Raw genomic sequence first — 26,491 nt, 5'->3', positions numbered from 1 at the left:
ACGTACCAGTTACGTGCCGTGCCTACCAGCCAGTCTACCTGGAGGCTCCTGCCAGTCACCCGTGGTGTCTGCCAGTCCATCTACCCGGATCACCCGTCAGCCTGCCTGCCCTGCTCATCTGCTGTACCAGTCAGTCCCTGCCTTCTGACCCGTGGGAGTCACCTGCTCTCATACAAGGACTGGCCCAGAGTAGCACCTGGTCCCTCTGCTCGGTCCTTCCCTGGTTCACTGAGTCGATTGAGCTGCCGTGCGACCTTGGTCAGTCCGAGTTGATAACTAGTTACGCCCCTCTGGTCCCTCCTTGCACCGCAGCACAGAGGTTCCACCACCCGGATCCATAACAGTTTGCATGGGCCATGGAACCCGGTGGCCCCCAGGCTACTTCGCTGTCTGACCTGTACCAGGAGGTTTCTCGTCAGAGATCCCAACAGGAAACTATCCTGACCTACCTGCGGTCTGTCAACTCTCGCCTGGACACGCTGTCCGTCCCACCTGTGTCCGCCTCGAGCCGAGCGACACCCGCTCCGGCGGCGTCTCTGCCTACCAGTGCCACGGCATCCTACTCTGGACCCCGGCTCTCTGCGCCTCCTCCTTTCAGGGGTGACCCCGTCTTATGTCGGGGTTTTATGAACCAGTACATGCTGCACTTTGAACTACTGGCACATCAGTTTCCCTCCGACCGGGCCAAGGTGGCGTTCATCATGTCTCACTTCACCGGGGAAGCATTGGCATGGCTAAACCCTCTATGGGAGAGAGGGGATTCCCTGGTGTCCGATCTTCCGGCTTTCCTCACTGCCTTCCGGAGAGTCTTCTATGAGCCCGGAAGAAGGACTTCTACTGCCTCCTCATTGCTCCGTCTCTGCCAACGGAGTCTCACCGTGGGCCAGTATGCCATACCCTCCCTTCTGAGCTTGCCTGGAACAATGAGGCCCTGGTATCCACCTTCTGGGAGGGTCTTTCCGGACGGATTAAGGACGAGCTAGCCAGCCGGGACATTCCTACCACCCTGGATGACCTGGTGTCACTAGCTACCCGGATTGACATCCGTTTCCTGGAACGAGCTAGGGAGACTACCTGGGAGAGAAGATTTCCTCGTCTTGCTCCTGTTTTCCAGAAACCTGCCTCCCAACCAGCAACTCCCCGGGCACGCTCGCCCGAACCCATGCCGATTGACCAGACCAAGATGGTCAAGTCTCGCCAAGAAACCGAGGGGAGCTGTTTCTACTGTAGTAGTAAGGAGCATCTGATCCGTTCCTGTCTGGTGAAGCCGGGAAACTCCAGTGTCTAGGACCGCTCGGAGAGGTCGTCCTAGGCAAGAGTAAATCCTCTCCGTTCTTGACTTTATCCGTTTCAATTTCCTGTGGAGAGAACCGCTTCTTTGAAACCGCCCACCTGGTTCCGGAGCCGCTGGGAATCTCATTTCTCAGTCCCTTGAAGAGAAGTATCAGATTCCCACCAAATCTCTGGCTGAACCATTGGCAGTCGCTTCCGTGGATTGAAGACTCCTTCCGGTGACCATCTTGCTCGTCACAGAACCTGTAACCCTTCAGGTGGAAATGCTGCACTCGGAGAGAATCTCCTTCCATGTGCTATCCGGACTCTCTCACTCCCTTTTGCTAGGTCTACCCTGGCTACAGAGACATGAACCCGTTCTGAATTGGCGATCCGGTGAGGTGCTCCGTTGGGGGCAGGATTGCAATGAGACCTGCCTGGTTCCAGTTCGCCCGGCTCGACCTCCTTCTTCTCCGGCTAATTTACCTGGTCTACCGGCACCTTACTGGTCCTATGCAGATGTCTTTGACAAGAAGGAAGCAGAGACACTGCCACCTCATAGGGCAATCATATGGCCTATCTACCTAGTACCCAGTGCCACTCCACCCCGTGGGCATATCTACCTCTTGTCGTTGGCCGAAACCCGGGCCATGTCGGAGTGCAGCATCTGAAACAACGGATACTGGAAGCCTGTGCTAGCATTTCTTCTGCGGTGTTGCTATCAGTGTGTCAAGAGTGGGAGAAGAGGGTTGCATTGACAATCCAACACAATGGGCAGCACTTTGAACACATTTTATAAGTGGTCATAAACTTGTAAAAAACTCATGAAAGAATAAAGTTACGTTAAAACCAAGCACATCATTGTTTTTCTTATGAAATTCTCAATAAGTTTGATGTGTCACATGACCCTCTTCCAATTGAAAAAAATAAAGTTGGATCCAAAATGGTCGACTTCAAAATGTTGGAAGACCATTTCCGGTGACTACCTCTTGAAGCTCATCAAGAGAATGCCAAGAGTGTGCAAAGCAGTCATCAAAGCAAAAGGTGGCTACTTTGAAGAACCTAGAATATAAGACATATTTTCAGTTGTGTCACACTTTTTTAAGTATATAATTCCACATGTGTTAATTCATAGTTTTGATGCCTTCAGTGTGAATGTACAATTTTCATAGTCATGAAAATACAGAAAAATCTTTAAATGAGAAGGTGTGTCCAAACTTTTGGTCTGTACTGTATATATAGCAATCACAGTTCATTTCTCAATGTTTTGACTTACTGGGATTTTTTTGTCAGTTGACCCTCTTTTATCCAATTGAAGAGGAAAAAAAAGTTGACATTACATAAAATATCACCATCACTTGGGTTTAGAGGTAGACGAAAATCATCTTCATTCAACATTGGTGTTTTTAGATGCATAAGCTAAGAAATCGAATTTCAAATACAAGCAGCAAATCCATCTTATGGATGGTGAAAATAGCCATGATCTAGAGCAATGATTTTTAGGAAAAACACAGTTTTTGCAGTGTTTTTAAAAAATGCTGTGCTGTAAGAAAAAAAAAATGTAACCTGTAAGTTGATAAGAAAATATTAAATAGAACCTGACAGGTGATAGATGCTGCCCAAAACTGTGGGCAGCATGTATTAAGACACTGGCTGTACGATCACAGCCATGTATGTTTAACTCTAAAACTCTGTGGCGTTTCAGAGAAAAATATACTTTTAATAGCCACCGGGGAACGAGCCATATCGGTGACTAGTTGTACAGGCGGGTCCCCGGCAGCGTCTTCCCGCCCGCTGACATTAACTGACAGGTCTCTGCCTATACGAGCGTCACTATTATCCGGTGGGGAAAAGCAGCCGGGGACCTGCTTGTACGACTAGTCACTAGTGTTGCACGAGTGTGCTCAGTTAACCCTTTCACCGAGCACGCTCAGGTGCTGCCTGAGTATTTTCGGTGTGCTCGGCATCTATGCTCAAGCAGCTGCGGCTGCATGTGTCGCGGCTGTTAGATACCTGTGACACATGCAGAGATTGCCTGTTAGGCAATCCCTGCATGTGTCACAGCTGTCTAACAGCTGCGGCGGCTTGAGCATAGATGCCGAGCACAACGAAAATACTTGGGCAGCACCCGAGCTTGCTCGGTGAAAGGGTCAACCGAGCACGCTCGCTCAACACTACTAGTCACCCATGCGGCTTGGTCCCGATGGCTATTAAAAGTGTGTTTTTCTCTGAAACGCCACAGCATTTTAGAGTCAAACATACATGGTTGAGATTGTACAGCAAGGGCCCGATACATGCTGCCCGCAGTTTGGTCAGCTTGTATCACCTGTCAAGTTCCCTTTCACCCAGTTCCGATCAGGCAATTCTTCATTTTTGCACTTTCATTTTCTTCTTCCTCTTCTTTCAAGAATCCTCACTTTTTTATTCTATCGCTGTAGCTTTATGAGGGCTCATTTTTCATGGGACGAGATGTAGTTTTGAATGGCACCATTTATTTTACGAATATACTGGAAAACAGTAAAAAAAATCCAAGTTCGGAGAAGTTGCACAAAAAACTGCAATTTCGAACTTATGTTTTTGGGTTTTGTTCTTACAGCATTCATTGTGCTGTAAAATTTGGTTAGCAATATGATTTTTCAGAACTGTATATTTTTTTAATTTAGGTTGTGAAAAAAACTTTTGTAAATTTGTAAAAAAAAAAATGTTTTGCTTGTTTTGACACGTCAATGGAGTTATGTGAAGGCTTGTTTTTTGCGTGGCTAGCTGATGTTTTTGATCCGATTTTGGGGTATATACGACGATTTGATTGTTTCTTATTGCATTTTTTTTTTGCTGTTGCGATGGCGGAAACATTGCAATTCTGAGGCTTCAATTTTTTTTTCTTTTTATGGTGTTTACTTATAAGGTTAATTGATTTCATATTTTGATAGATAAGATAGATATTTTGATAGATACCACATATGATTTGTAGCATCGGCGTCTCTGCCCCCTGACAGGCAGAGACGCTGTCCCCCTTATCGCCGCGCTCCTGGCCCCGCATCTTCCGGCTCTCCTGCTGCTGCTGCTGCCAGCACGCACAGCTTTCCGGGCACTGTGCTTAGGGCGCGCACGCGCGCCCCCCCCCCTTAAAGGGGCCGCGCGCCGTCCCAAGGAGTCTCCGGCCAATGGCCGGAGGACTTCTCATATAAAGGGCACCTCCTCCAAAATGGAGGTGCCTGTGCAAGGTTGTAGCTCTGTGTTCTAAACTCTGCTTCAGCCCTCAGGTCCCGCTGCTAGTCTGACTACCAGTCCAGTCTGCCAGCGTGACTACCAGTCCAGTCCGCCAGCCTGACTACCTGTCTCCACCAGCCAAATACACTCTCCAGCCCGACGGTCTGCCTACGGTCCAAACCCGCCAGTCTGTCTATAGGCCAGGCTTGCCTGCCTACCCGGAAAACGTACCAGTTACGTGCCGTGCCTACCAGCCAGTCTACCTGGAGGCTCCTGCCAGTCACCCGTGGTGTCTGCCAGTCCATCTACCCGGATCACCCGTCAGCCTGCCTGCCCTGCTCATCTGCTGTACCAGTCAGTCCCTGCCTTCTGACCCGTGGGAGTCACCTGCTCTCATACAAGGACTGGCCCAGAGTAGCACCTGGTCCCTCTGCTCGGTCCTTCCCTGGTTCACTGAGTCGATTGAGCTGCCGTGCGACCTTGGTCAGTCCGAGTTGATAACTAGTTACGCCCCTCTGGTCCCTCCTTGCACCGCAGCACAGAGGTTCCACCACCCGGATCCATAACAGTTTGCATGGGCCATGGAACCCGGTGGCCCCCAGGCTACTTCGCTGTCTGACCTGTACCAGGAGGTTTCTCGTCAGAGATCCCAACAGGAAACTATCCTGACCTACCTGCGGTCTGTCAACTCTCGCCTGGACACGCTGTCCGTCCCACCTGTGTCCGCCTCGAGCCGAGCGACACCCGCTCCGGCGGCGTCTCTGCCTACCAGTGCCACGGCATCCTACTCTGGACCCCGGCTCTCTGCGCCTCCTCCTTTCGGGGGTGACCCCGTCTTATGTCGGGGTTTTATGAACCAGTACATGCTGCACTTTGAACTACTGGCACATCAGTTTCCCTCCGACCGGGCCAAGGTGGCGTTCATCATGTCTCACTTCACCGGGGAAGCATTGGCATGGCTAAACCCTCTATGGGAGAGAGGGGATTCCCTGGTGTCCGATCTTCCGGCTTTCCTCACTGCCTTCCGGAGAGTCTTCTATGAGCCCGGAAGAAGGACTTCTACTGCCTCCTCATTGCTCCGTCTCTGCCAACGGAGTCTCACCGTGGGCCAGTATGCCATACCCTCCCTTCTGAGCTTGCCTGGAACAATGAGGCCCTGGTATCCACCTTCTGGGAGGGTCTTTCCGGACGGATTAAGGACGAGCTAGCCAGCCGGGACATTCCTACCACCCTGGATGACCTGGTGTCACTAGCTACCCGGATTGACATCCGTTTCCTGGAACGAGCTAGGGAGACTACCTGGGAGAGAAGATTTCCTCGTCTTGCTCCTGTTTTCCAGAAACCTGCCTCCCAACCAGCAACTCCCCGGGCACGCTCGCCCGAACCCATGCCGATTGACCAGACCAAGATGGTCAAGTCTCGCCAAGAAACCGAGGGGAGCTGTTTCTACTGTAGTAGTAAGGAGCATCTGATCCGTTCCTGTCTGGTGAAGCCGGGAAACTCCAGTGTCTAGGACCGCTCGGAGAGGTCGTCCTAGGCAAGAGTAAATCCTCTCCGTTCTTGACTTTATCCGTTTCAATTTCCTGTGGAGAGAACCGCTTCTTTGAAACCGCCCACCTGGTTCCGGAGCCGCTGGGAATCTCATTTCTCAGTCCCTTGAAGAGAAGTATCAGATTCCCACCAAATCTCTGGCTGAACCATTGGCAGTCGCTTCCGTGGATTGAAGACTCCTTCCGGTGACCATCTTGCTCGTCACAGAACCTGTAACCCTTCAGGTGGAAATGCTGCACTCGGAGAGAATCTCCTTCCATGTGCTATCCGGACTCTCTCACTCCCTTTTGCTAGGTCTACCCTGGCTACAGAGACATGAACCCGTTCTGAATTGGCGATCCGGTGAGGTGCTCCGTTGGGGGCAGGATTGCAATGAGACCTGCCTGGTTCCAGTTCGCCCGGCTCGACCTCCTTCTTCTCCGGCTAATTTACCTGGTCTACCGGCACCTTACTGGTCCTATGCAGATGTCTTTGACAAGAAGGAAGCAGAGACACTGCCACCTCATAGGGCAATCATATGGCCTATCTACCTAGTACCCAGTGCCACTCCACCCCGTGGGCATATCTACCTCTTGTCGTTGGCCGAAACCCGGGCCATGTCGGAGTGCAGCATCTGAAACAACGGATACTGGAAGCCTGTGCTAGCATTTCTTCTGCGGTGTTGCTATCAGTGTGTCAAGAGTGGGAGAAGAGGGTTGCATTGACAATCCAACACAATGGGCAGCACTTTGAACACATTTTATAAGTGGTCATAAACTTGTAAAAAACTCATGAAAGAATAAAGTTACGTTAAAACCAAGCACATCATTGTTTTTCTTATGAAATTCTCAATAAGTTTGATGTGTCACATGACCCTCTTCCAATTGAAAAAAATAAAGTTGGATCCAAAATGGTCGACTTCAAAATGTTGGAAGACCATTTCCGGTGACTACCTCTTGAAGCTCATCAAGAGAATGCCAAGAGTGTGCAAAGCAGTCATCAAAGCAAAAGGTGGCTACTTTGAAGAACCTAGAATATAAGACATATTTTCAGTTGTGTCACACTTTTTTAAGTATATAATTCCACATGTGTTAATTCATAGTTTTGATGCCTTCAGTGTGAATGTACAATTTTCATAGTCATGAAAATACAGAAAAATCTTTAAATGAGAAGGTGTGTCCAAACTTTTGGTCTGTACTGTATATATAGCAATCACAGTTCATTTCTCAATGTTTTGACTTACTGGGATTTTTTTGTCAGTTGACCCTCTTTTATCCAATTGAAGAGGAAAAAAAAGTTGACATTACATAAAATATCACCATCACTTGGGTTTAGAGGTAGACGAAAATCATCTTCATTCAACATTGGTGTTTTTAGATGCATAAGCTAAGAAATCGAATTTCAAATACAAGCAGCAAATCCATCTTATGGATGGTGAAAATAGCCATGATCTAGAGCAATGATTTTTAGGAAAAACACAGTTTTTGCAGTGTTTTTAAAAAATGCTGTGCTGTAAGAAAAAAAAAATGTAACCTGTAAGTTGATAAGAAAATATTAAATAGAACCTGACAGGTGATAGATGCTGCCCAAAACTGTGGGCAGCATGTATTAAGACACTGGCTGTACGATCACAGCCATGTATGTTTAACTCTAAAACTCTGTGGCGTTTCAGAGAAAAATATACTTTTAATAGCCACCGGGGAACGAGCCATATCGGTGACTAGTTGTACAGGCGGGTCCCCGGCAGCGTCTTCCCGCCCGCTGACATTAACTGACAGGTCTCTGCCTATACGAGCGTCACTATTATCCGGTGGGGAAAAGCAGCCGGGGACCTGCTTGTACGACTAGTCACTAGTGTTGCACGAGTGTGCTCAGTTAACCCTTTCACCGAGCACGCTCAGGTGCTGCCTGAGTATTTTCGGTGTGCTCGGCATCTATGCTCAAGCAGCTGCGGCTGCATGTGTCGCGGCTGTTAGATACCTGTGACACATGCAGAGATTGCCTGTTAGGCAATCCCTGCATGTGTCACAGCTGTCTAACAGCTGCGGCGGCTTGAGCATAGATGCCGAGCACAACGAAAATACTTGGGCAGCACCCGAGCTTGCTCGGTGAAAGGGTCAACCGAGCACGCTCGCTCAACACTACTAGTCACCCATGCGGCTTGGTCCCGATGGCTATTAAAAGTGTGTTTTTCTCTGAAACGCCACAGCATTTTAGAGTCAAACATACATGGTTGAGATTGTACAGCAAGGGCCCGATACATGCTGCCCGCAGTTTGGTCAGCTTGTATCACCTGTCAAGTTCCCTTTCACCCAGTTCCGATCAGGCAATTCTTCATTTTTGCACTTTCATTTTCTTCTTCCTCTTCTTTCAAGAATCCTCACTTTTTTATTCTATCGCTGTAGCTTTATGAGGGCTCATTTTTCATGGGACGAGATGTAGTTTTGAATGGCACCATTTATTTTACGAATATACTGGAAAACAGTAAAAAAAATCCAAGTTCGGAGAAGTTGCACAAAAAACTGCAATTTCGAACTTATGTTTTTGGGTTTTGTTCTTACAGCATTCATTGTGCTGTAAAATTTGGTTAGCAATATGATTTTTCAGAACTGTATATTTTTTTAATTTAGGTTGTGAAAAAAACTTTTGTAAATTTGTAAAAAAAAAAATGTTTTGCTTGTTTTGACACGTCAATGGAGTTATGTGAAGGCTTGTTTTTTGCGTGGCTAGCTGATGTTTTTGATCCGATTTTGGGGTATATACGACGATTTGATTGTTTCTTATTGCATTTTTTTTTTGCTGTTGCGATGGCGGAAACATTGCAATTCTGAGGCTTCAATTTTTTTTTCTTTTTATGGTGTTTACTTATAAGGTTAATTGATTTCATATTTTGATAGATAAGATAGATATTTTGATAGATACCACATATGATTTGTAGCATCGGCGTCTCTGCCCCCTGACAGGCAGAGACGCTGTCCCCCTTATCGCCGCGCTCCTGGCCCCGCATCTTCCGGCTCTCCTGCTGCTGCTGCTGCCAGCACGCACAGCTTTCCGGGCACTGTGCTTAGGGCGCGCACGCGCGCCCCCCCCCCTTAAAGGGGCCGCGCGCCGTCCCAAGGAGTCTCCGGCCAATGGCCGGAGGACTTCTCATATAAAGGGCACCTCCTCCAAAATGGAGGTGCCTGTGCAAGGTTGTAGCTCTGTGTTCTAAACTCTGCTTCAGCCCTCAGGTCCCGCTGCTAGTCTGACTACCAGTCCAGTCTGCCAGCCTGACTACCAGTCCAGTCCGCCAGCCTGACTACCTGTCTCCACCAGCCAAATACACTCTCCAGCCCGACGGTCTGCCTACGGTCCAAACCCGCCAGTCTGTCTATAGGCCAGGCTTGCCTGCCTACCCGGAGAACGTACCAGTTACGTGCCGTGCCTACCAGCCAGTCTACCTGGAGGCTCCTGCCAGTCACCCGTGGTGTCTGCCAGTCCATCTACCCGGATCACCCGTCAGCCTGCCTGCCCTGCTCATCTGCTGTACCAGTCAGTCCCTGCCTTCTGACCCGTGGGAGTCACCTGCTCTCATACAAGGACTGGCCCAGAGTAGCACCTGGTCCCTCTGCTCGGTCCTTCCCTGGTTCACTGAGTCGATTGAGCTGCCGTGCGACCTTGGTCAGTCCGAGTTGATAACTAGTTACGCCCCTCTGGTCCCTCCTTGCACCGCAGCACAGAGGTTCCACCACCCGGATCCATAACAGTTTGCATGGGCCATGGAACCCGGTGGCCCCCAGGCTAGTTCGCTGTCTGACCTGTACCAGGAGGTTTCTCGTCAGAGATCCCAACAGGAAACTATCCTGACCTACCTGCGGTCTGTCAACTCTCGCCTGGACACGCTGTCCGTCCCACCTGTGTCCGCCTCGAGCCGAGCGACACCCGCTCCGGCGGCGTCTCTGCCTACCAGTGCCACGGCATCCTACTCTGGACCCCGGCTCTCTGCGCCTCCTCCTTTCGGGGGTGACCCCGTCTTATGTCGGGGTTTTATGAACCAGTACATGCTGCACTTTGAACTACTGGCACATCAGTTTCCCTCCGACCGGGCCAAGGTGGCGTTCATCATGTCTCACCTCACCGGGGAAGTATTGGCATGGCTAAACCCTCTATGGGAGAGAGGGGATTCCCTGGTGTCCGATCTTCCGGCTTTCCTCACTGCCTTCCGGAGAGTCTTCGATGAGCCCGGAAGAAGGACTTCTACTGCCTCCTCATTGCTCCGTCTCTGCCAACGGAGTCTCACCGTGGGCCAGTATGCCATACCCTCCCTTCTGAGCTTGCCTGGAACAATGAGGCCCTGGTATCCACCTTCTGGGAGGGTCTTTCCGGACGGATTAAGGACGAGCTAGCCAGCCGGGACATTCCTACCACCCTGGATGACCTGGTGTCACTAGCTACCCGGATTGACATCCGTTTCCTGGAACGAGCTAGGGAGACTACCTGGGAGAGAAGATTTCCTCGTCTTGCTCCTGTTTTCCAGAAACCTGCCTCCCAACCAGCAACTCCCCGGGCACGCTCGCCCGAACCCATGCCGATTGACCAGACCAAGATGGTCAAGTCTCGCCAAGAAACCGAGGGGAGCTGTTTCTACTGTAGTAGTAAGGAGCATCTGATCCGTTCCTGTCTGGTGAAGCCGGGAAACTCCAGTGTCTAGGACCGCTCGGAGAGGTTGTCCTAGGCAAGAGTAAATCCTCTCCGTTCTTGACTTTATCCATTTCAATTTCCTGTGGAGAGAACCGCTTCTTTGAAACCGCCCACCTGGTTCCGGAGCCGCTGGGAATCTCATTTCTCAGTCCCTTGAAGAGAAGTATCAGATTCCCACCAAATCTCTGGCTGAACCATTGGCAGTCGCTTCCGTGGATTGAAGACTCCTTCCGGTGACCATCTTGCTCGTCACAGAACCTGTAACCCTTCAGGTGGAAATGCTGCACTCGGAGAGAATCTCCTTCCATGTGCTATCCGGACTCTCTCACTCCCTTTTGCTAGGTCTACCCTGGCTACAGAGACATGAACCCATTCTGAATTGGCGATCCGGTGAGGTGCTCCGTTGGGGGCAGGATTGCAATGAGACCTGCCTGGTTCCAGTTCGCCCGGCTCGACCTCCTTCTTCTCCGGCTAATTTACCTGGTCTACCGGCACCTTACTGGTCCTATGCAGATGTCTTTGACAAGAAGGAAGCAGAGACACTGCCACCTCATAGGGCAATCATATGGCCTATCTACCTAGTACCCAGTGCCACTCCACCCCGTGGGCATATCTACCTCTTGTCGTTGGTCGAAACCCGGGCCATGTCGGAGTGCAGCATCTGAAACAACGGATACTGGAAGCCTGTGCTAGCATTTCTTCTGCGGTGTTGCTATCAGTGTGTCAAGAGTGGGAGAAGAGGGTTGCATTGACAATCCAACACAATGGGCAGCACTTTGAACACATTTTATAAGTGGTCATAAACTTGTAAAAAACTCATGAAAGAATAAAGTTACGTTAAAACCAAGCACATCATTGTTTTTCTTATGAAATTCTCAATAAGTTTGATGTGTCACATGACCCTCTTCCAATTGAAAAAAATAAAGTTGGATCCAAAATGGTCGACTTCAAAATGGCTGTCATGTTCACCACTCATCTTGAAAAGTTTTCCCCCTCCCATATACTAATGTGCCACAAACAGGAAGTTGATATCACGAACCATTCCCATTTAATTTAGGTGTATCCATATAAATGGAGATAAGGGGAGGGGGAAAAAATAATAAATTACTGCTAGGGGTTTGTTATAAGTCTCCAAAAATAATGGAAACAGCGGAGAATATCCTCATAAAGCAAATAGATGAAGCAGCGACTCCAGGAGAAGTCAATATTATGGGGGACTTCAACCACCCTGAAATACATTGGGGAACAGAAACCTGTAGTTCAAGCAAAGGTAATAGGTTTTTGACAACTATGAGAGACCATTACCTTTCACAACTGGTTCAGGACACAACAAGAAGGGGGGCACTGCTAGACCTAATATTAGCCAACAGGCCAGACCGCATATCAAATATACGAGTTGGGGGTCACTTGGGTAATAGTGATCACAAAATAATAAGTTTTCATTTATCCTTTAATAAGAACATGTGTTGTAGAGGGGTTACAAGGACACTAAACTTCAGGAAGGCAAATTTCCAACGGTTGAGAGATGATCTTAGTGCAATAAACTGGGATGATATCCTGAGACATAAAACTACACAAAGCAAATGGTAGACATTTATTAGCATCCTGAATAGGACCTGTGCACAATATATACCCTATGGGAATAAACATGCTAGAAATAGGAGGAAACCACTATGGCTAAATAGAGCTGTAAGGGGTGCAATAAGTGACAAAAAAAAGCATTTAGAGAACTAAAGCAAGTAGGTAGGGATGAGGCATTAAATAAATACAGAAAATTAAGTAAAAACCAAATCAAGGCAGCAAAGATTGAGACAGAGAGACTCATTGCCAGAGAAAGTAAAAATAATCCCAAAATATTCTTTAACTACATAAATAGTAAAAAACTAAAAAATGATTAGTGTTGACCCCCTTAAAAATAGTCTGGGTGAAATGGTGGATGAGGATGAGGAAAAAGCCAATATGCTAAATGATTTTTTTTCAACAGTATTTACACAAGAAAATGGCATGACAGAAAACATGATTAGTGATGACAAAAATTCTCCATTAAATGTCACTTGCTTAACCCAGCAGGAAAATCACTAAAGTTGACAAATCCCCGGGCCCGGATGGGATACACCCGCGAGTACTGCAGGAATTAAGTAACGTCATAGACAGACCATTATTTTTAATCTTTAAAGATTCCATAATAACAGGATCTGTACCACAGGACTGGCGTATAGCAATTGTGGTGCCAATATTCAAAAAGGCGGCAAAAACCGAACTTGGAAATTATACGCCAGTAAGCTTAACCTCTACTGTGGGTAAAATCCTGGAGGGTTTCCTAAGAGATGCTATACTAGAGTATCTGAAGAAGAATAACTTCATGACCCAATATCAACATGGGTTTACGAGGGACCGTTCCTGTCAAACTAATCTGATTAGCTTTTATGAGGAGGCAAGTCCCGGACTGGACCAAGGAAATGCAGTGGATGTTGTGTATATGGACTTTTCAAAAGCTTTATATACGGTTCCACACAAAAGGTTGAACATAAAATGAGAAGAATGGGGATAGGGGAAAATATATGTAAATGGGTTAAGAACTGGCTCAGTGACAGGAAACAAAGGGTGGTTATCTGACTTGATAGATGTCCAGAAGGCAGTCATTGACAAACTCTACAAGGTCCCAGAGTTCCAATTTTCATTTGGAAATCAAGGTCCCAGAGTCTGGAGGAAGAGTGGAGAGTCAAACAATCCAAGCTGCTTGAGGTCTAATGTGAAGCTTCCACAATCAGTGATGGTTTGGGGAGCCATGTCATCTGCTGGTGTAGGTCCACTGTGTTTTATCAAGACCAAAGTCAGCGCAGCTGTTTACCACGAAATTTTAGAGCACTTCATGCTTCCCTCTGCCGACAAGCTTTTTGGAGATGGAAATTTCATTCTCCAGCAGGACTTGGCACCTGTCCACACTACCAAAAGTACCAATTCCTGGTTTAAAAACAACAGTATCACTGTGTTTGATTGGCCAGCAAACTTGTCTGACCTTAACCCCATATAGAATCTATGGGGTATTGTCAAGAGGAAGACGAAAGACACCAGACCCAACAATGCAGACAAGCTTAAGGCTGCTATCAAAGCAACCTGGGCTTCCATAACACCTCAGCAGTACCACAGGCTGATCGCCTCCATGCCATGCCGCATTGATGCAGTAATTGATGCAAACGCAGCCCCGACCAAGTATGGAGTGCATTTACTGAACATACATTTCTTTAGGCCAACATTTCGGATTTTAAAAAAAAATTTCAAGCTGTTATAAAGTATTCTAATTTACTGAGATAATGACTTTTGTGTTTTCATTGGCTGTAAGCCATAATCATCAACATTAACAGAAATAAACACTTGAAATAGATCCCTCTGTTTGTAATGACTCTATATAATACATGAGTTTCACTTTTTGTATTGAAGAACTGAAATAAATTAACTTTTTGATGATATTCTAATTTAGTGAGATGCACCTGTATATGGTATAAAATGTGAAGATTTTATCTATTTTTTGGATGTGCCGATGAACTATTTTTCTTGGACATATTTTCTGGCGGTCTGCAGTATTTGAAACGTCACCCATCGCACATAAAGGACAGATTTCATCATTCATTGCACGGTGAGCGATATATTCAATATTTTTTCTCAGTGTTATCTTCTTATCTAGAGAGCAAAAGGAAGCCTCAAAGTAAAGCCAGGATCACTCTTCTGTGTCATCTCAAGGAGACCAGTACACACATTGTATTGTTTGCATTTGTGCTCATTGTGTAGCACCTTGTTGCAAGTGGAAAATTTCTTTGGCCAGTATTTCTACAGGAGGACTGGAATTTTCTGCACTAAGCAGGAAATTCCCAGGGGTGTGACTACCAAAATATACAAGGGAGAGGCATTGGCTCTATTGGTCACCTTGTGTGAAGATGCTATTGGTGGGAAAACCTGGCAGACGCAATACTCGGGTTCACAAAAAATGGTATTTACTAAGATGAACCTAGCGAGCACAACATTTTTGAGAACACAAAAAACTTGGATTTCTGCCCTGAGCTGGTGTCTTGCTATTTAATTATAGTCTCGCCTTAAGCTGTCAGATATTAGAAAGGTGCTGTCGGCTCTCCTGTCGGGGCTGTTCTAGTAATTACTTGTATTTTTCATGAAGCAATCCTGCAGCATGTTTTCTCAGAGCTCTGCTTTGTATTGTTCTAGAAATGTATGAATACATTGCCATCTCGGTGTTACCTCTTTACCATGCATCTGTTTTCCTAGGTTTGTGATAATTTTGCTCTAGTTTATTCTAAAATTACCTATGAGTTTCTCCCTAATTATATATGTTGTCCAGAACTGATGCTCTGGCATAAAGACGCAGGTGATTTCTATGGCCCGGTACATCAGCCAGCTGTAGAAGACGTCAGCTCCTTCCCTTATAGTTTGCACTCAGCTCTTGAGACACGAAAACTTCCCAGTGGAATAAGTGTTTCTATAGAAACATGGCAATGGTTGATGTAGAAGGACCCAAGTGATAAAATATGCTTTCGAATGACACAAGCATTAATTAGATCTGATGATAACTTCACAAGAGACAAACTCTTCTTTGGCACCAAGGAGGTTGTTAATCTACTTTATACATTCATGCTAAAGAATATTAATCTGAGATGTGCTAGGATGGGAGCTGGTTAGTACATGCAGAAGTCTCTGGTGGTTCACATGTTGGAGCTGCAATGGGAATTACGCAGAACTGAAGGTCAGGACATGGATTTAGCTACTTGTACGTGTTGCTTTCTCTGTTTTGATGGCATTGTTCAGAGAACAGATGTGGTTGGCACCAGTGGCACAGAGGCAGTCATTCAGTGTGCCCATCCAGATTACTCTACAAGGGAGGCGCCGCAGACGATACATGAGGTGAGAGGTGCTTGTGTATTTGGGATTTACCACGGTATCTATAGATCGAACATTCTAAAACTAGCATTCTTATTACTATAGCGTAGAATGAAACCGAGTAGATGAGTGAAATGGCAGGTTTCTTGGGTATTAGATTATAATCTGTATTGTGTACTTAGAAGTAACAGAAAATTTTGTTTACATTTTTTAATTATCTATTATTTGACAAAACCTAATTTGTAGCAAATACACATGCAGTATATCACAAAAGTGAGTACACCCCTCACATTTTTGTAAATATGTTATATATTTTTTCATGGGACAACACTGAAGATATGACACTTTGATACAATGTAAAGTAGTCAGTGTACAGCTTGTATAACAGTGTCAATTTGGTGTGCCCTTTAAATAACTCACCACACAGCATTTAATGTCTAATCCGCTGGCAAGAAAAGTGAGGACACCCCTAAGTGAAAATGAACAAATTGTGCCCAAAGTGTCAATATTTTGTGTGGCCACCATTATTTTCAAGCACTGCTTTATTTCTTGGGCATGGAGGTCACTAGAGCGTCACAGGTTTCCACTGGAATCCTCTTCCACTCCTCCATGACGACATCACACAGCTGGTGGATGTTGGAGACCTTGCGCTCCTCCACCTTCTTTTTGAGGATGCCCCACAGATGCTTAATAGGGTTTAGGTCTGGAGACATGCTTGGTCAGTCCAGCACCTTTACCCTCAGGTAAGATATATAATTAAATATTTACAAAAATGTGAGGGGTGTACTCACTTTTGTGATATACTTTCTACTAGTAAAAGTGAGAAATTTCTAAACTTACGCTAATATTAAGAGCTCATTATTATTCATTATTGCTTTACTAAAGCAATTACCCAATTGCATATTCAGTTACATATTTTCCCTTGTGGCCTTTTTCAAATGAGCCTATTCTGAGTCTGTATTCACTCATTATAAGGGAAGATCTAGTGTTGGTCAATGCAATTATTTTCACAAGCTTAGGTATTTTTACGACTATATTTTAAATATGTAGCATATATCATTGGTATTAATCTTTAGGCTCACTTTTATTTATAAAATTTGAGTATTAAAAAATCTGCACAGTATTAGGCCCTATGCTTATTATGTTTGTGATGTTTGACAAGAGAAGCTCATGACGTATATACTAAATGTGTCCTTAGGCTTCTATTGCCGAAGGGAGGCCAAAAGACTATCCTTCTGACCCCTGTCTGGCTGGTATACTGAAAAAAAAGTATGGTATAGTAAGGTCGGATACACTAATCCATATAATTGTCAAAACCTAAGATAAAAACAAAATGAACAAATACCCTGTAGTAAGTAAATAGTAATAGTACATGTAAATAACATAGGGTAGTTAACAAAATTTTGATCAAAAAAGCATAAACGTCATCCCACCACGACTAGGTGTAACCAGCCGGAACAGTCCGTAACTTGTAGTCCACCTGACTATGTGTCATCAGATGTCAAAATTGATGAGGGCACAGCAGGAACCAAAGTTGACTGTTCAGACACCTGCCCATGGAAAGCTATATAAACAAAATGTGCAGCCCAAAAAGGGGGGCCACGTCCCAGTTTTATAGAGTGCAAAAACTAAGGCCGGTAAAAACAAATATTTGTTAAGCGTCTACTTTTTTCACAATTAGAGCCTCCAATGGATACATTAGGAAACTACATCATATCGCTGTCCATGTATAGGCACTTATAAGGAGCTTCACTTCTCGAGACTCAGGACAATCAGACAATTCCTGTGGCTGCCTGTCTGTCAGGGCTATGAAGTGGCCAATACCAATGTCGGTAACTGTGGGAGGAGGATGTGGTGAGTTGTGTAGCTGGGTGGATTAAGCAGGATGTTTGCAGCTTTTGTGCCTGGTGCTGACAGGGTGGACGGCCATGCCAGGTTCTGCACTGTCTTAGCATAGAGGTCATGACACAAAGTGTTGATAAAATCAAGGGAAGCAGTGGCTGGTACAGGAGTCGTTGCCTGGGACAAAGGGGCTGCACTCTCTCTGGACACCTGTATGGCTTGGGTAGTGTGAATAGAAGTCTGCAGATAGAACACCATTTTAAAAACTCCACAGACAAAAAAGACTTCTGCTCCATCTACATGCACGGGTGCTCCTGGACATCAGTACCTTGTTCAAAGAGCTATAGTCAGTAAATGTATTGGGAGCAGTGGTATTGGCTGTTTAGGGACATGCACTGATGTTCCAGAGAGTTTGCCATGCGGATCGGTCATGTTCACAAAGCACACAGTTGTGCAGAGTCTGAGTAGGGGGTAAGGCAGGATGTTAGATCCAAAGATTGGGTTGCACCAAAATGAAAAATGGCACTCATCAATGTGTTGTCAGTAAAAGCAATCACTCTTTCTCCTTTCTGTCCCAAGTTCTCACTAAACTAAAGTTTTCTATTGGAAATGCTGCCCTGTGCCTTGTTTCACCATTCTTAAAGCAGCTGAAGTCTCAGGGTGGCAGGAAGTCTATGCTCATGTTTGGATGGTCGAAGGATGCCTGTGCCAAGAGAGGAAAAAGGGTTGTATGGGCACTGTATTACACTGTAGGATTATACAGTTAGATGCACTCCAGCCCTCTGTTGGTGGCATACACTGAGTCCTTCTGACATATGCATCCAATGTAAGGCAAATATTACGGCAGGATCTTTAATTTTTCTCTGAAAGGATTGATCATTTCAGAGAACAACAAACCTGGTCACAATTTTGCAGGCAGGCTCTGATTCGATTCATGCTACCCATGTATTGGTCAGCAAGAATCAACTGACAGGTTCCGTTAAAATCATTACAAGGAGAGCCTTGTTGACCATCATTTACACCACGCTGGAAGAATGTAGTATATCAGCTGCTTGTCACTCTGGATAAAATCATTTTTCCACCCCTCCATATTACATTCTGACTTATGAAACAGTTTGTAAAGGCTCTCTCTTTAAGAACTGTAGCGCCGGCGTCCCTGCCCTCTGCTAGGCAGGGACGCTGTTCCCCTCACCTCCCTGCTCCGTGCCCGGCGTCCTCCTCCCGCTCTGCTGGCAGCGCGCGCTCCTTCCCGGCCACTGTGCTTAGGGCGCGCGCGCTCTCCCTCCCTCTTAAAGGGGCCGCGCGCGCCGTCCTAAGGAGTACCCGGCCAATGGCCGGAGGACTTCACCATATATAAGGCACCTCCTCCAAAATGGAAGTGCCCGAGCAATGTTGTTGCACTGTTCACTACTCTGCTTCAGCCCTCAGGTCCCGTTGCCAGTTACCTGCCAGATACCTGCCAGATTCCTGCCAGCTTGCTGACTTATTCCTGCCTGATATTCCGCTACCTGCCTGCTAGCCTGAGGTCCGACGGTCTGCCTTACAACTCCTGTCAGTCTGTCTAAGGACCAGCTTGCCCGCTCACCTGGGAGCGCACTTCAGCTACCTGCCTGCTTGCCTGAGGTCCGACGGTCTGCCTTCCAACTCCTGTCAGTCTGTCTATGGACCAGCTTGCCCGCTCACCTGGGAGCGCACATCTGCTACCTGTCTGCTAGCCTACCTGGAGGCTCCGCCGTCACGTGCTGTGACCACCTGCCTGTCCAGTGACTCCTGTCCGCTCACCTGGGAGCGCTCATCTGCTGCCTGTCCGTTAGCCTACCTGGAGGCTCTGCTGTCACGTGCTGTGACCACCCGCTTATCCAGAGACTCTCGCCCGCTCATCTGGGAGCGCTCTTCTGCCGCCTGTCTGTTGGTCTTCCTGGAGGCTCCGCCGTCACATGCTGTGACCACCCGTTTATCCAGAGACTCTCGCCTGCTCACCTGGGAGCTCAAGTCTACCATCAGCCGCCACAGGTCATACCAACCCTTTACCCAGAGACTGCCCCGGTCACTTGCCGTGACCATCTGCCCGTTCTTCCAGAGACTGTCCCGGTCACTTGCCGTGACCATCTGCCCGTTCACCCAGAGACTGCCCCGGTCACTTGCCGTGACCATCTGCCCGTTCACCCAGAGACTGCCCCAGTCACTTGCCGTGATCTCCTGCCCGTTCTTCCAGAGACTGTCCCGGTCACTTGCCGTGACCATCTGCCCGTTCACCCAGAGACTGCCCCAGTCACTTGTCGTGATCTCCTGCCCGTTCTTCCAGAGACTGTCCCGGTCACCTGCTGTGACTGCCTGCCTGGTCGCCACCCGCTCCCTTACAAGGACCGCCCCCTTGTATAGTAGCTCAGAGGTTCCGCCTCCCAGACCCGTTACAGTTTGCTCGGGCCATGGAACCCGGTGGCACCCAAGCTCCCTCGCTCTCGGACCTCTGTCATGAACTGTCCCGTCAGAGGTCCCAACAGGAGTCCATCCTGGGTCACCTGCGGAATGTCAATTCTCGCCTGGACACTCTGACTGCTCCACCAGCAACCACCGCCAGTGCCATGACTTGCAACCCGGCAGCTCCGCTGCCCACCAATACCATGGTATCTTACCCCGGACCCCGGCTTTCTGCACCTCCTCGCTTCGGAGGCGACTCCGCCCAGGCTCGGGGCTTCATTAATCAGTGCACCCTGCACTTTGAACTATTGTCCCACCAGTTTAACTCCGACCGGGCCAAAATTGCCTTCATCATGTCCCATCTCACCGGGGAGGCCCTGGCCTGGCTAAATCCTCTATGGGAGAGAGGAGACCCCCTGGTGTCCGACTTGCCTGCCTTCCTCACGGCTTTCCGGAAAGTCTTCGACGAACCCGGACGGAAGACCTCATCCGCATCATCTCTGCTACGCCTCCGTCAGGGAAGTCTCACCGTGGGCCAATATGCCATGCGGTTCCGTACCCTTGCCTCGGAGCTGGCCTGGGATAACTACGCTCTGGTATCCGTCTTCTGGGAGGGTCTGTCCGGCCGTATTGAAGATGAACTTGCCGGTCGGGACGTTCCTACCACTCTCGATGACCTAATATCTCTTGCCACCCGGATTGACCTACGGTTCCAGGAGCGTGCCAAAGAGGTCACCCGTGAGAGGAGGTTTCCACGTCTAGCTCCTACTTTTCAGAAACCCGTCACTCCCTCCGTCTCTCCCCAGGTACACTCTCCTGAGCCTATGCAGGTCGACCAGACCAAGATGGTCAAAACCCGTCAGGACTTACGCCGTGCCGAGGGGAGCTGCTTCTACTGTGGCAGTAAGGAGCACCGGATCCGTGCCTGCCCAGAGAGGTCGGGAAACGCCTGTGTCTAGGTTCGCTCAGAGAGGTCGACCTAGACAAGAATAAATCCTCTCCATCTCTGCTGCTGTCAGTTTCAATCGTCTGCGGGGAGAACCGTTATTTCGAACTAGCCCAACTGGACTCTGGAGCAGCCGGGAATCTTATTTCACAGTCCCTGGTAGAGAAATACCGCATCCCCACCAAACCTCTGGCTGTACCCTTGTCTGTTGCTGCCGTGGATGGGGGCCTCTTACCACGCCCCATCCAACTCATCACCGAATCCATTACTCTGCAGGTGGGAATGCTGCATTCTGAGAGTATCTCCTTTCATGTTCTGCCTGGACTCTCTCATGCCCTCTTGCTAGGTCTACCTTGGCTCCAGAGACATGCACCCGTGCTTGACTGGCAGACCGGAGAAGTCCTTCGCTGGGGACAGGACTGCCATAAGACCTGTCTGGTTCCCGTCCATCCCGTCCGTCCTTCTCCTACCCCAGCTAATCTACCTGGACTTCCGATTCCTTATTGGTCTTATGCTGATGTCTTTAATAAAAAGGAAGCAGAGACACTACCCCCTCATAGACCATACGACTGCCCTATCGACTTGTTACCCGGTACTACTCCTCCCCGTGGGCGTATTTATCCATTATCCGCTGCTGAGACCCGGTCGATGTCCGAATATATTGAGGAGAATCTGGCCAGGGGATTCATCCGGAAATCTACCTCCCCGGCGGGAGCAGGCTTCTTCTTCGTAAAAAAGAAGGACGGCTCTCTCCGTCCCTGTATAGACTATAGAGGCCTTAACCAGATCACGGTGAAGAATAAGTACCCCCTTCCGCTCATTCCGGAGTTATTTGATCGTCTGAGAGGGGCTAGAATCTTCACCAAACTGGACCTCCGTGGGGCGTACAACCTGGTTCGTATCCGTCAGGGGGATGAATGAAAGACGGCATTCAACACCCGGGACGGCCACTATGAATATCTGGTAATGCCCTTTGGTCTCTGTAACGCTCCTGCTGTCTTTCAAGAGTTGGTCAATGACATCTTCCGGGACCTTCTCTACTCCTGCGTAGTGGTGTACCTGGATGACATCTTGGTCTTCTCTCCGGATCTCCAGACTCACCGGAGGGACGTTCGTCAGGTCCTGCTCAGGCTCAGGCAGAATCACCTCTTCGCTAAATACGAGAAGTGCCTCTTTGAGCAGACCTCGCTTCCGTTTTTGGGCTACATTATTTCTCAGACCGGCCTACGAATGGATCCAGAGAAACTGTCTGCCATCGAGAAATGGCCTCGACCGGAGGGGTTGAAGGCCATTCAGCGGTTCCTGGGCTTCGCCAACTACTACCGCCTCTTCATACCACACTTCTCTTCCCGGACTGCCCCAATTTCCGCGCTCACCCGTAAGGGTACTAATCCCAAAGAGTGGCCGCCCAAAGCAGAGGAGGCCTTTCTTTCCTTAAAACAGGCCTTCTCTTCCGCCCCGGTGCTGCATCGCCCGGACGGCAACAAGCAGTTCTTCCTGGAAGTTGACGCCTCCTCCTCTGGAGTCGGAGCGGTACTTACTCAAAAATCATCTTCCGGGAGAATGGTAACTTGCGGCTTCTTCTCTAAACTCTTCTCCTCCTCAGAGCGCAATTATTCCATAGGAGACCGAGAGTTATTGGCCATCAAACTGGCATTGGAGGAGTGGCGTTACCTGCTCGAGGGGGCTCTTCACCCGGTAATAATTTACACTGACCACAAGAACTTGGCTTACCTCCAGCATGCCCAGAGACTTAACCCGCGCCAAGCCCGGTGGTCCTTGTTTTTTGCTCGCTTTGATTTTGTTCTTCATTTTCGCCCGGCTGACAAAAACGTCAAGGCGGACGCCCTGTCTCGATCCTTTCTGGTGTCTGATCTCGAGGAAGATCCGAAACACATCATCGATCCCGCCAGAGTAATGCAGGTGGCTCCCGTGAGTCTAAATCGTCTCCCTCCCGGAAAGACGTTCGTATCAGTACCTGATCGGGAGAAGATCCTTCACTGGGGTCACTCGTCTAAACTGGCTGGCCATGCCGGTCAGAAAAAGACCCTCCAGCTTATTACCCGGCACTACTGGTGGCCTACCCTGCACAAGGACGTAATAGACTTTGTTTCTGCCTGTGTGTCCTGCGCCCGCAACAAGGTTCCGAGACATCTGCCAGCCGGTCGCCTCCTTCCGCTCCCAGTACCTGCTGCCCCCTGGCAGCATATAGCAATGGACTTTATAACTGACCTCCCAGTCTCTGCCGGTTGTACGGTCATTTGGGTGGTCGCTGACCGCTTCTCCAAGATGGCTCATTTCGTTCCCCTGCCAGGCCTCCCGTCTGCACCCGAGCTAGCTAAAGACTTTTTTCATCACATCTTTCGTCTTCATGGCCTGCCCCTCCACATCGTGTCGGATCGTGGGGTACAGTTCACCTCACGCTTCTGGAGAGCCACTTGTAAACTGCTAGATGTCACCCTGGACTTCTCTTCCGCTTACCACCCACAGTCCAATGGTCAAGTGGAGCGGATCAATCAGAACCTGACCAGTTACCTCCGGCACTTCGTTAATGCCCATCATTCAGACTGGGTGGATCTCCTACCATGGGCCGAGTTCTCTTATAACAATCACGAGAGCGAATCCTCCTCCAAATCCCCGTTTTTTGTAGTCTTCGGTCAGCATCCTCGGATTCCTTTTCCTGTCTCCACCTCTGTGGACAACCCGGCTGCGGAATCTCTCGTTAGCAAATTTTCCTTCATTTGGGAGAGTACCCGATCCGCACTCCTTCAGTCGTCCGAACGGATGAAAAGACACGCTGACAAAAAACGCCTGGATCCTCCACAATTTCGTCCCGGAGATAAAGTCTGGCTCTCATCTAAATATGTCCGACTCAAGATACCTTCTTACAAGTTAGGGCCTCGGTTCATCGGCCCCCTGGAGGTCATCAGTCAGATCAACCCGGTGGCCTATAAATTGAAACTCCCGGCCAACTTACGGATCCCTAACTCCTTCCATGTATCTCTCCTCAAACCTGTGGTACTTAACTCTTTTTCCAAGTCTACAGGTACGCCTCCTGCTCCGGTTTCTGCTGAGGACGAGTTTGAGGTAGAGAACATTCTTGCCACCAAAAGGGTAAGAGGAAAGACCTTTTTTCTAGTAGATTGGAAGGGGTTTGGTCCTGAGGAGAGAACGTGGGAGCCCCGGGAGAACATCCATGCCCCTCTTATCCTTGCTAAATTTCTGTCTGGCCTAAAAAAGGGGGGGCCTAAAGGGGGGGGGGTACTGTAGCGCCAGCGTCCCTGCCCTCTGCTAGGCAGGGACGCTGTTCCCCTCACCTCCCTGCTCGGCGTCCTCCTCTCGCTCTGCTTGCAGCGCGCTCTCCTTCCCGGCCACTGTGCTTAGGGCGCGCGCGCGCGCTCTCTCCCTCCCTCTTAAAGGGGCCGCGCGCGCCGTCGTAAGGAGTCCCCGGCCAATGGCCGGAGGACTTCACCATATATAAGGCACCTCCTCCAAAATGGAGGTGCCCGAGCAATGTTGTTGCACTGTTCACTACTCTGCTTCAGCCCTCAGGTCCCGTTGCCAGTTACCTGCCAGATACCTGCCAGATTCCTGCCAGCTTGCTGTCTTATTCCTGCCTGATATTCCGCTACCTGCCTGCTAGCCTGAGGTCCGACGGTCTGCCTTACAACTTCTGTCAGTCTGTCTAAGGACCAGCTTGCCCGCTCACCTGGGAGCGCACTTCAGCTACCTGCCTGCTTGCCTGAGGTCCGACGGTCTGCCTTCCAACTCCTGTCAGTCTGTCTATGGACCAGCTTGCCCGCTCACCTGGGAGCGCACATCTGCTACCTGTCTGCTAGCCTACCTGGAGGCTCCGCCGTCACGTGCTGTGACCACCTGCCTGTCCAGTGACTCCTGTCCGCTCACCTGGGAGCGCTCATCTGCTGCCTGTCCGTTAGCCTACCTGGAGGCTCTGCTGTTACGTGCTGTGACCACCCGCTTATCCAGAGACTCTCGCCCGCTCATCTGGGAGCGCTCTTCTGCCGCCTGTCTGTTGGTCTTCCTGGAGGCTCCGCCGTCACATGCTGTGACCACCCGTTTATCCAGAGACTCTCGCCTGCTCACCTGGGAGCTCAAGTCTACCATCAGCCGCCACAGGTCGTACCAACCCTTTACCCAGAGACTGCCCCGGTCACTTGCCGTGACCATCTGCCCGTTCTTCCAGAGACTGTCCCGGTCACTTGCCGTGACCATCTGCCCGTTCACCCAGAGACTGCCCCGGTCACTTGCCGTGACCATCTGCCCGTTCACCCAGAGACTGCCCCAGTCACTTGCCGTGATCTCCTGCCCGTTCTTCCAGAGACTGTCCCGGTCACTTGCCGTGACCATCTGCCCGTTCACCCAGAGACTGCCCCAGTCACTTGTCGTGATCTCCTGCCCGTTCTTCCAGAGACTGTCCCGGTCACCTGCTGTGACTGCCTGCCTGGTCGCCACCCGCTCCCTTACAAGGACCGCCCCCTTGTATAGTAGCTCAGAGGTTCCGCCTCCCAGACCCGTTACAAGAACCATGATTCATTTATCTATTTTTGTCAGCTATTTCCGAGGATCACCACTGAGAAAATCAAGAAGAGAATATTTATTTGTTGCCAGATCAGACAACTTCAAAAGATGAAGAATTTAAGAGTTGGATGAAAGACAGTGAAAGAGAAGCATGGAAGGCTTTCAGAATTGTATCGTATAGTTAGGCAATGGCAACTGAGGAAAGAGCAACTTGAAACCGCTTTGCTACCTTCTTATAGTCCTGGTTTGTGGGCCTCCACCCTTTTCATTTTCAGAGTGGTAGGTAGCTACTTAGAAGAACCCATGGCTGCTGCTTTTTGGCACAAGGTTATGTGGGTATACTGTTTTTACCGGAAAAACCCATACTGGAAATGTCCGTGTGGAACACATGTGGCAACCGTGTGCTGCCCGTGTGACGCTTTAGACGTTTGGGAATCAGTGGTACAGTTAGCGCTGTTCCCAAGTGACGGGTGCTGAATGCTGCCCTCATCATAGTCCCCTGCCAGCGCTGCAATCAGCATGAACAGGGGATAATGATAAGAGTCGTGGTCTGCTCTCCATTTCTCCACCTGTAAAAATAAGAATAAAATAAAAAAATTCATATACCGTATTTTTCGGACTATGAGATGCACCGGACTATAAGACGCACTGGGGGGCTTGAGGCCTGGCACTGGTGGCCTGGGGCTTTTGGGCCTGGGTGCCTGGCACTGGTGGCCTGGGGTTGGGGGCCTGTTGGCTGGCGCTGGGGGTCGGGGGCTGGTGTCTTCCTGTGAGTGGCGTGGCAGAGCTGACTCGATCCTATTAGGATATCTACGCCTTGAATAGGTTGGATCCATATATATATGGACTGTCTCCTATTTGGACACTTGTATCTTATTGGCACTCTTACCCCCCTAATATCTGGCCACTTCAGGACAGCGCTTGCCAGCTAGACAGCAGCGTTGGTCGGTCTTGCTGGGTACCGGGGCCGGTGTCTTGCTGTGAGCAGCGTGAACCGCTTCCGGTGCGCGCAGCCATCTTTCTGAAGCTGTGATCTACAGGAAAATGGCCACCAGAGCCGGCGCATGCGCTCTGCACGCCGGCGGCCATTTTCCTGTAGATCACACCTTCAGAAAAGATGGCTGGAAGCCGCTCACAGCAAGACACCGGCCCCGGTACCCGGCA

At 49.0% G+C, this 26,491-nt stretch overlaps 1 protein-coding gene across 4 annotated transcripts in view; it reads left to right on the top strand.

Annotated features, from left to right (window-relative positions):
* Positions 1 to 26,491, top strand: part of KCNMB3 (potassium calcium-activated channel subfamily M regulatory beta subunit 3) — a 148,819-nt gene that overhangs the window by 86,165 nt on the left and 36,163 nt on the right. Inside the window, exon 1 of one of the 4 annotated variants that reach the window (XM_073674950.1) lies at positions 15,192 to 15,603. The exons of the other annotated variants lie outside the window; for them this stretch is intronic. Coding sequence (XP_073531051.1) covers positions 15,494 to 15,603 — 110 coding nt within the window. The 5' untranslated portion in view covers positions 15,192 to 15,493. Of the gene's footprint in view, positions 1 to 15,191; positions 15,604 to 26,491 lie in introns of those variants that run through there. 4 annotated transcript variants of the gene reach the window in all.

The sequence above is a fragment of the Phyllobates terribilis genome, unplaced genomic scaffold (genome assembly GCF_046119375.1).
Source record: "Phyllobates terribilis strain yellow unplaced genomic scaffold, ASM4611937v1 Scaffold_3__8_contigs__length_932513732, whole genome shotgun sequence".
Lineage (NCBI taxonomy): Eukaryota > Metazoa > Chordata > Amphibia > Anura > Dendrobatidae > Phyllobates > Phyllobates terribilis.
Note: the sequence above shows the minus strand (reverse complement) of the source record. Positions and strands in the feature narration are given on the sequence as shown.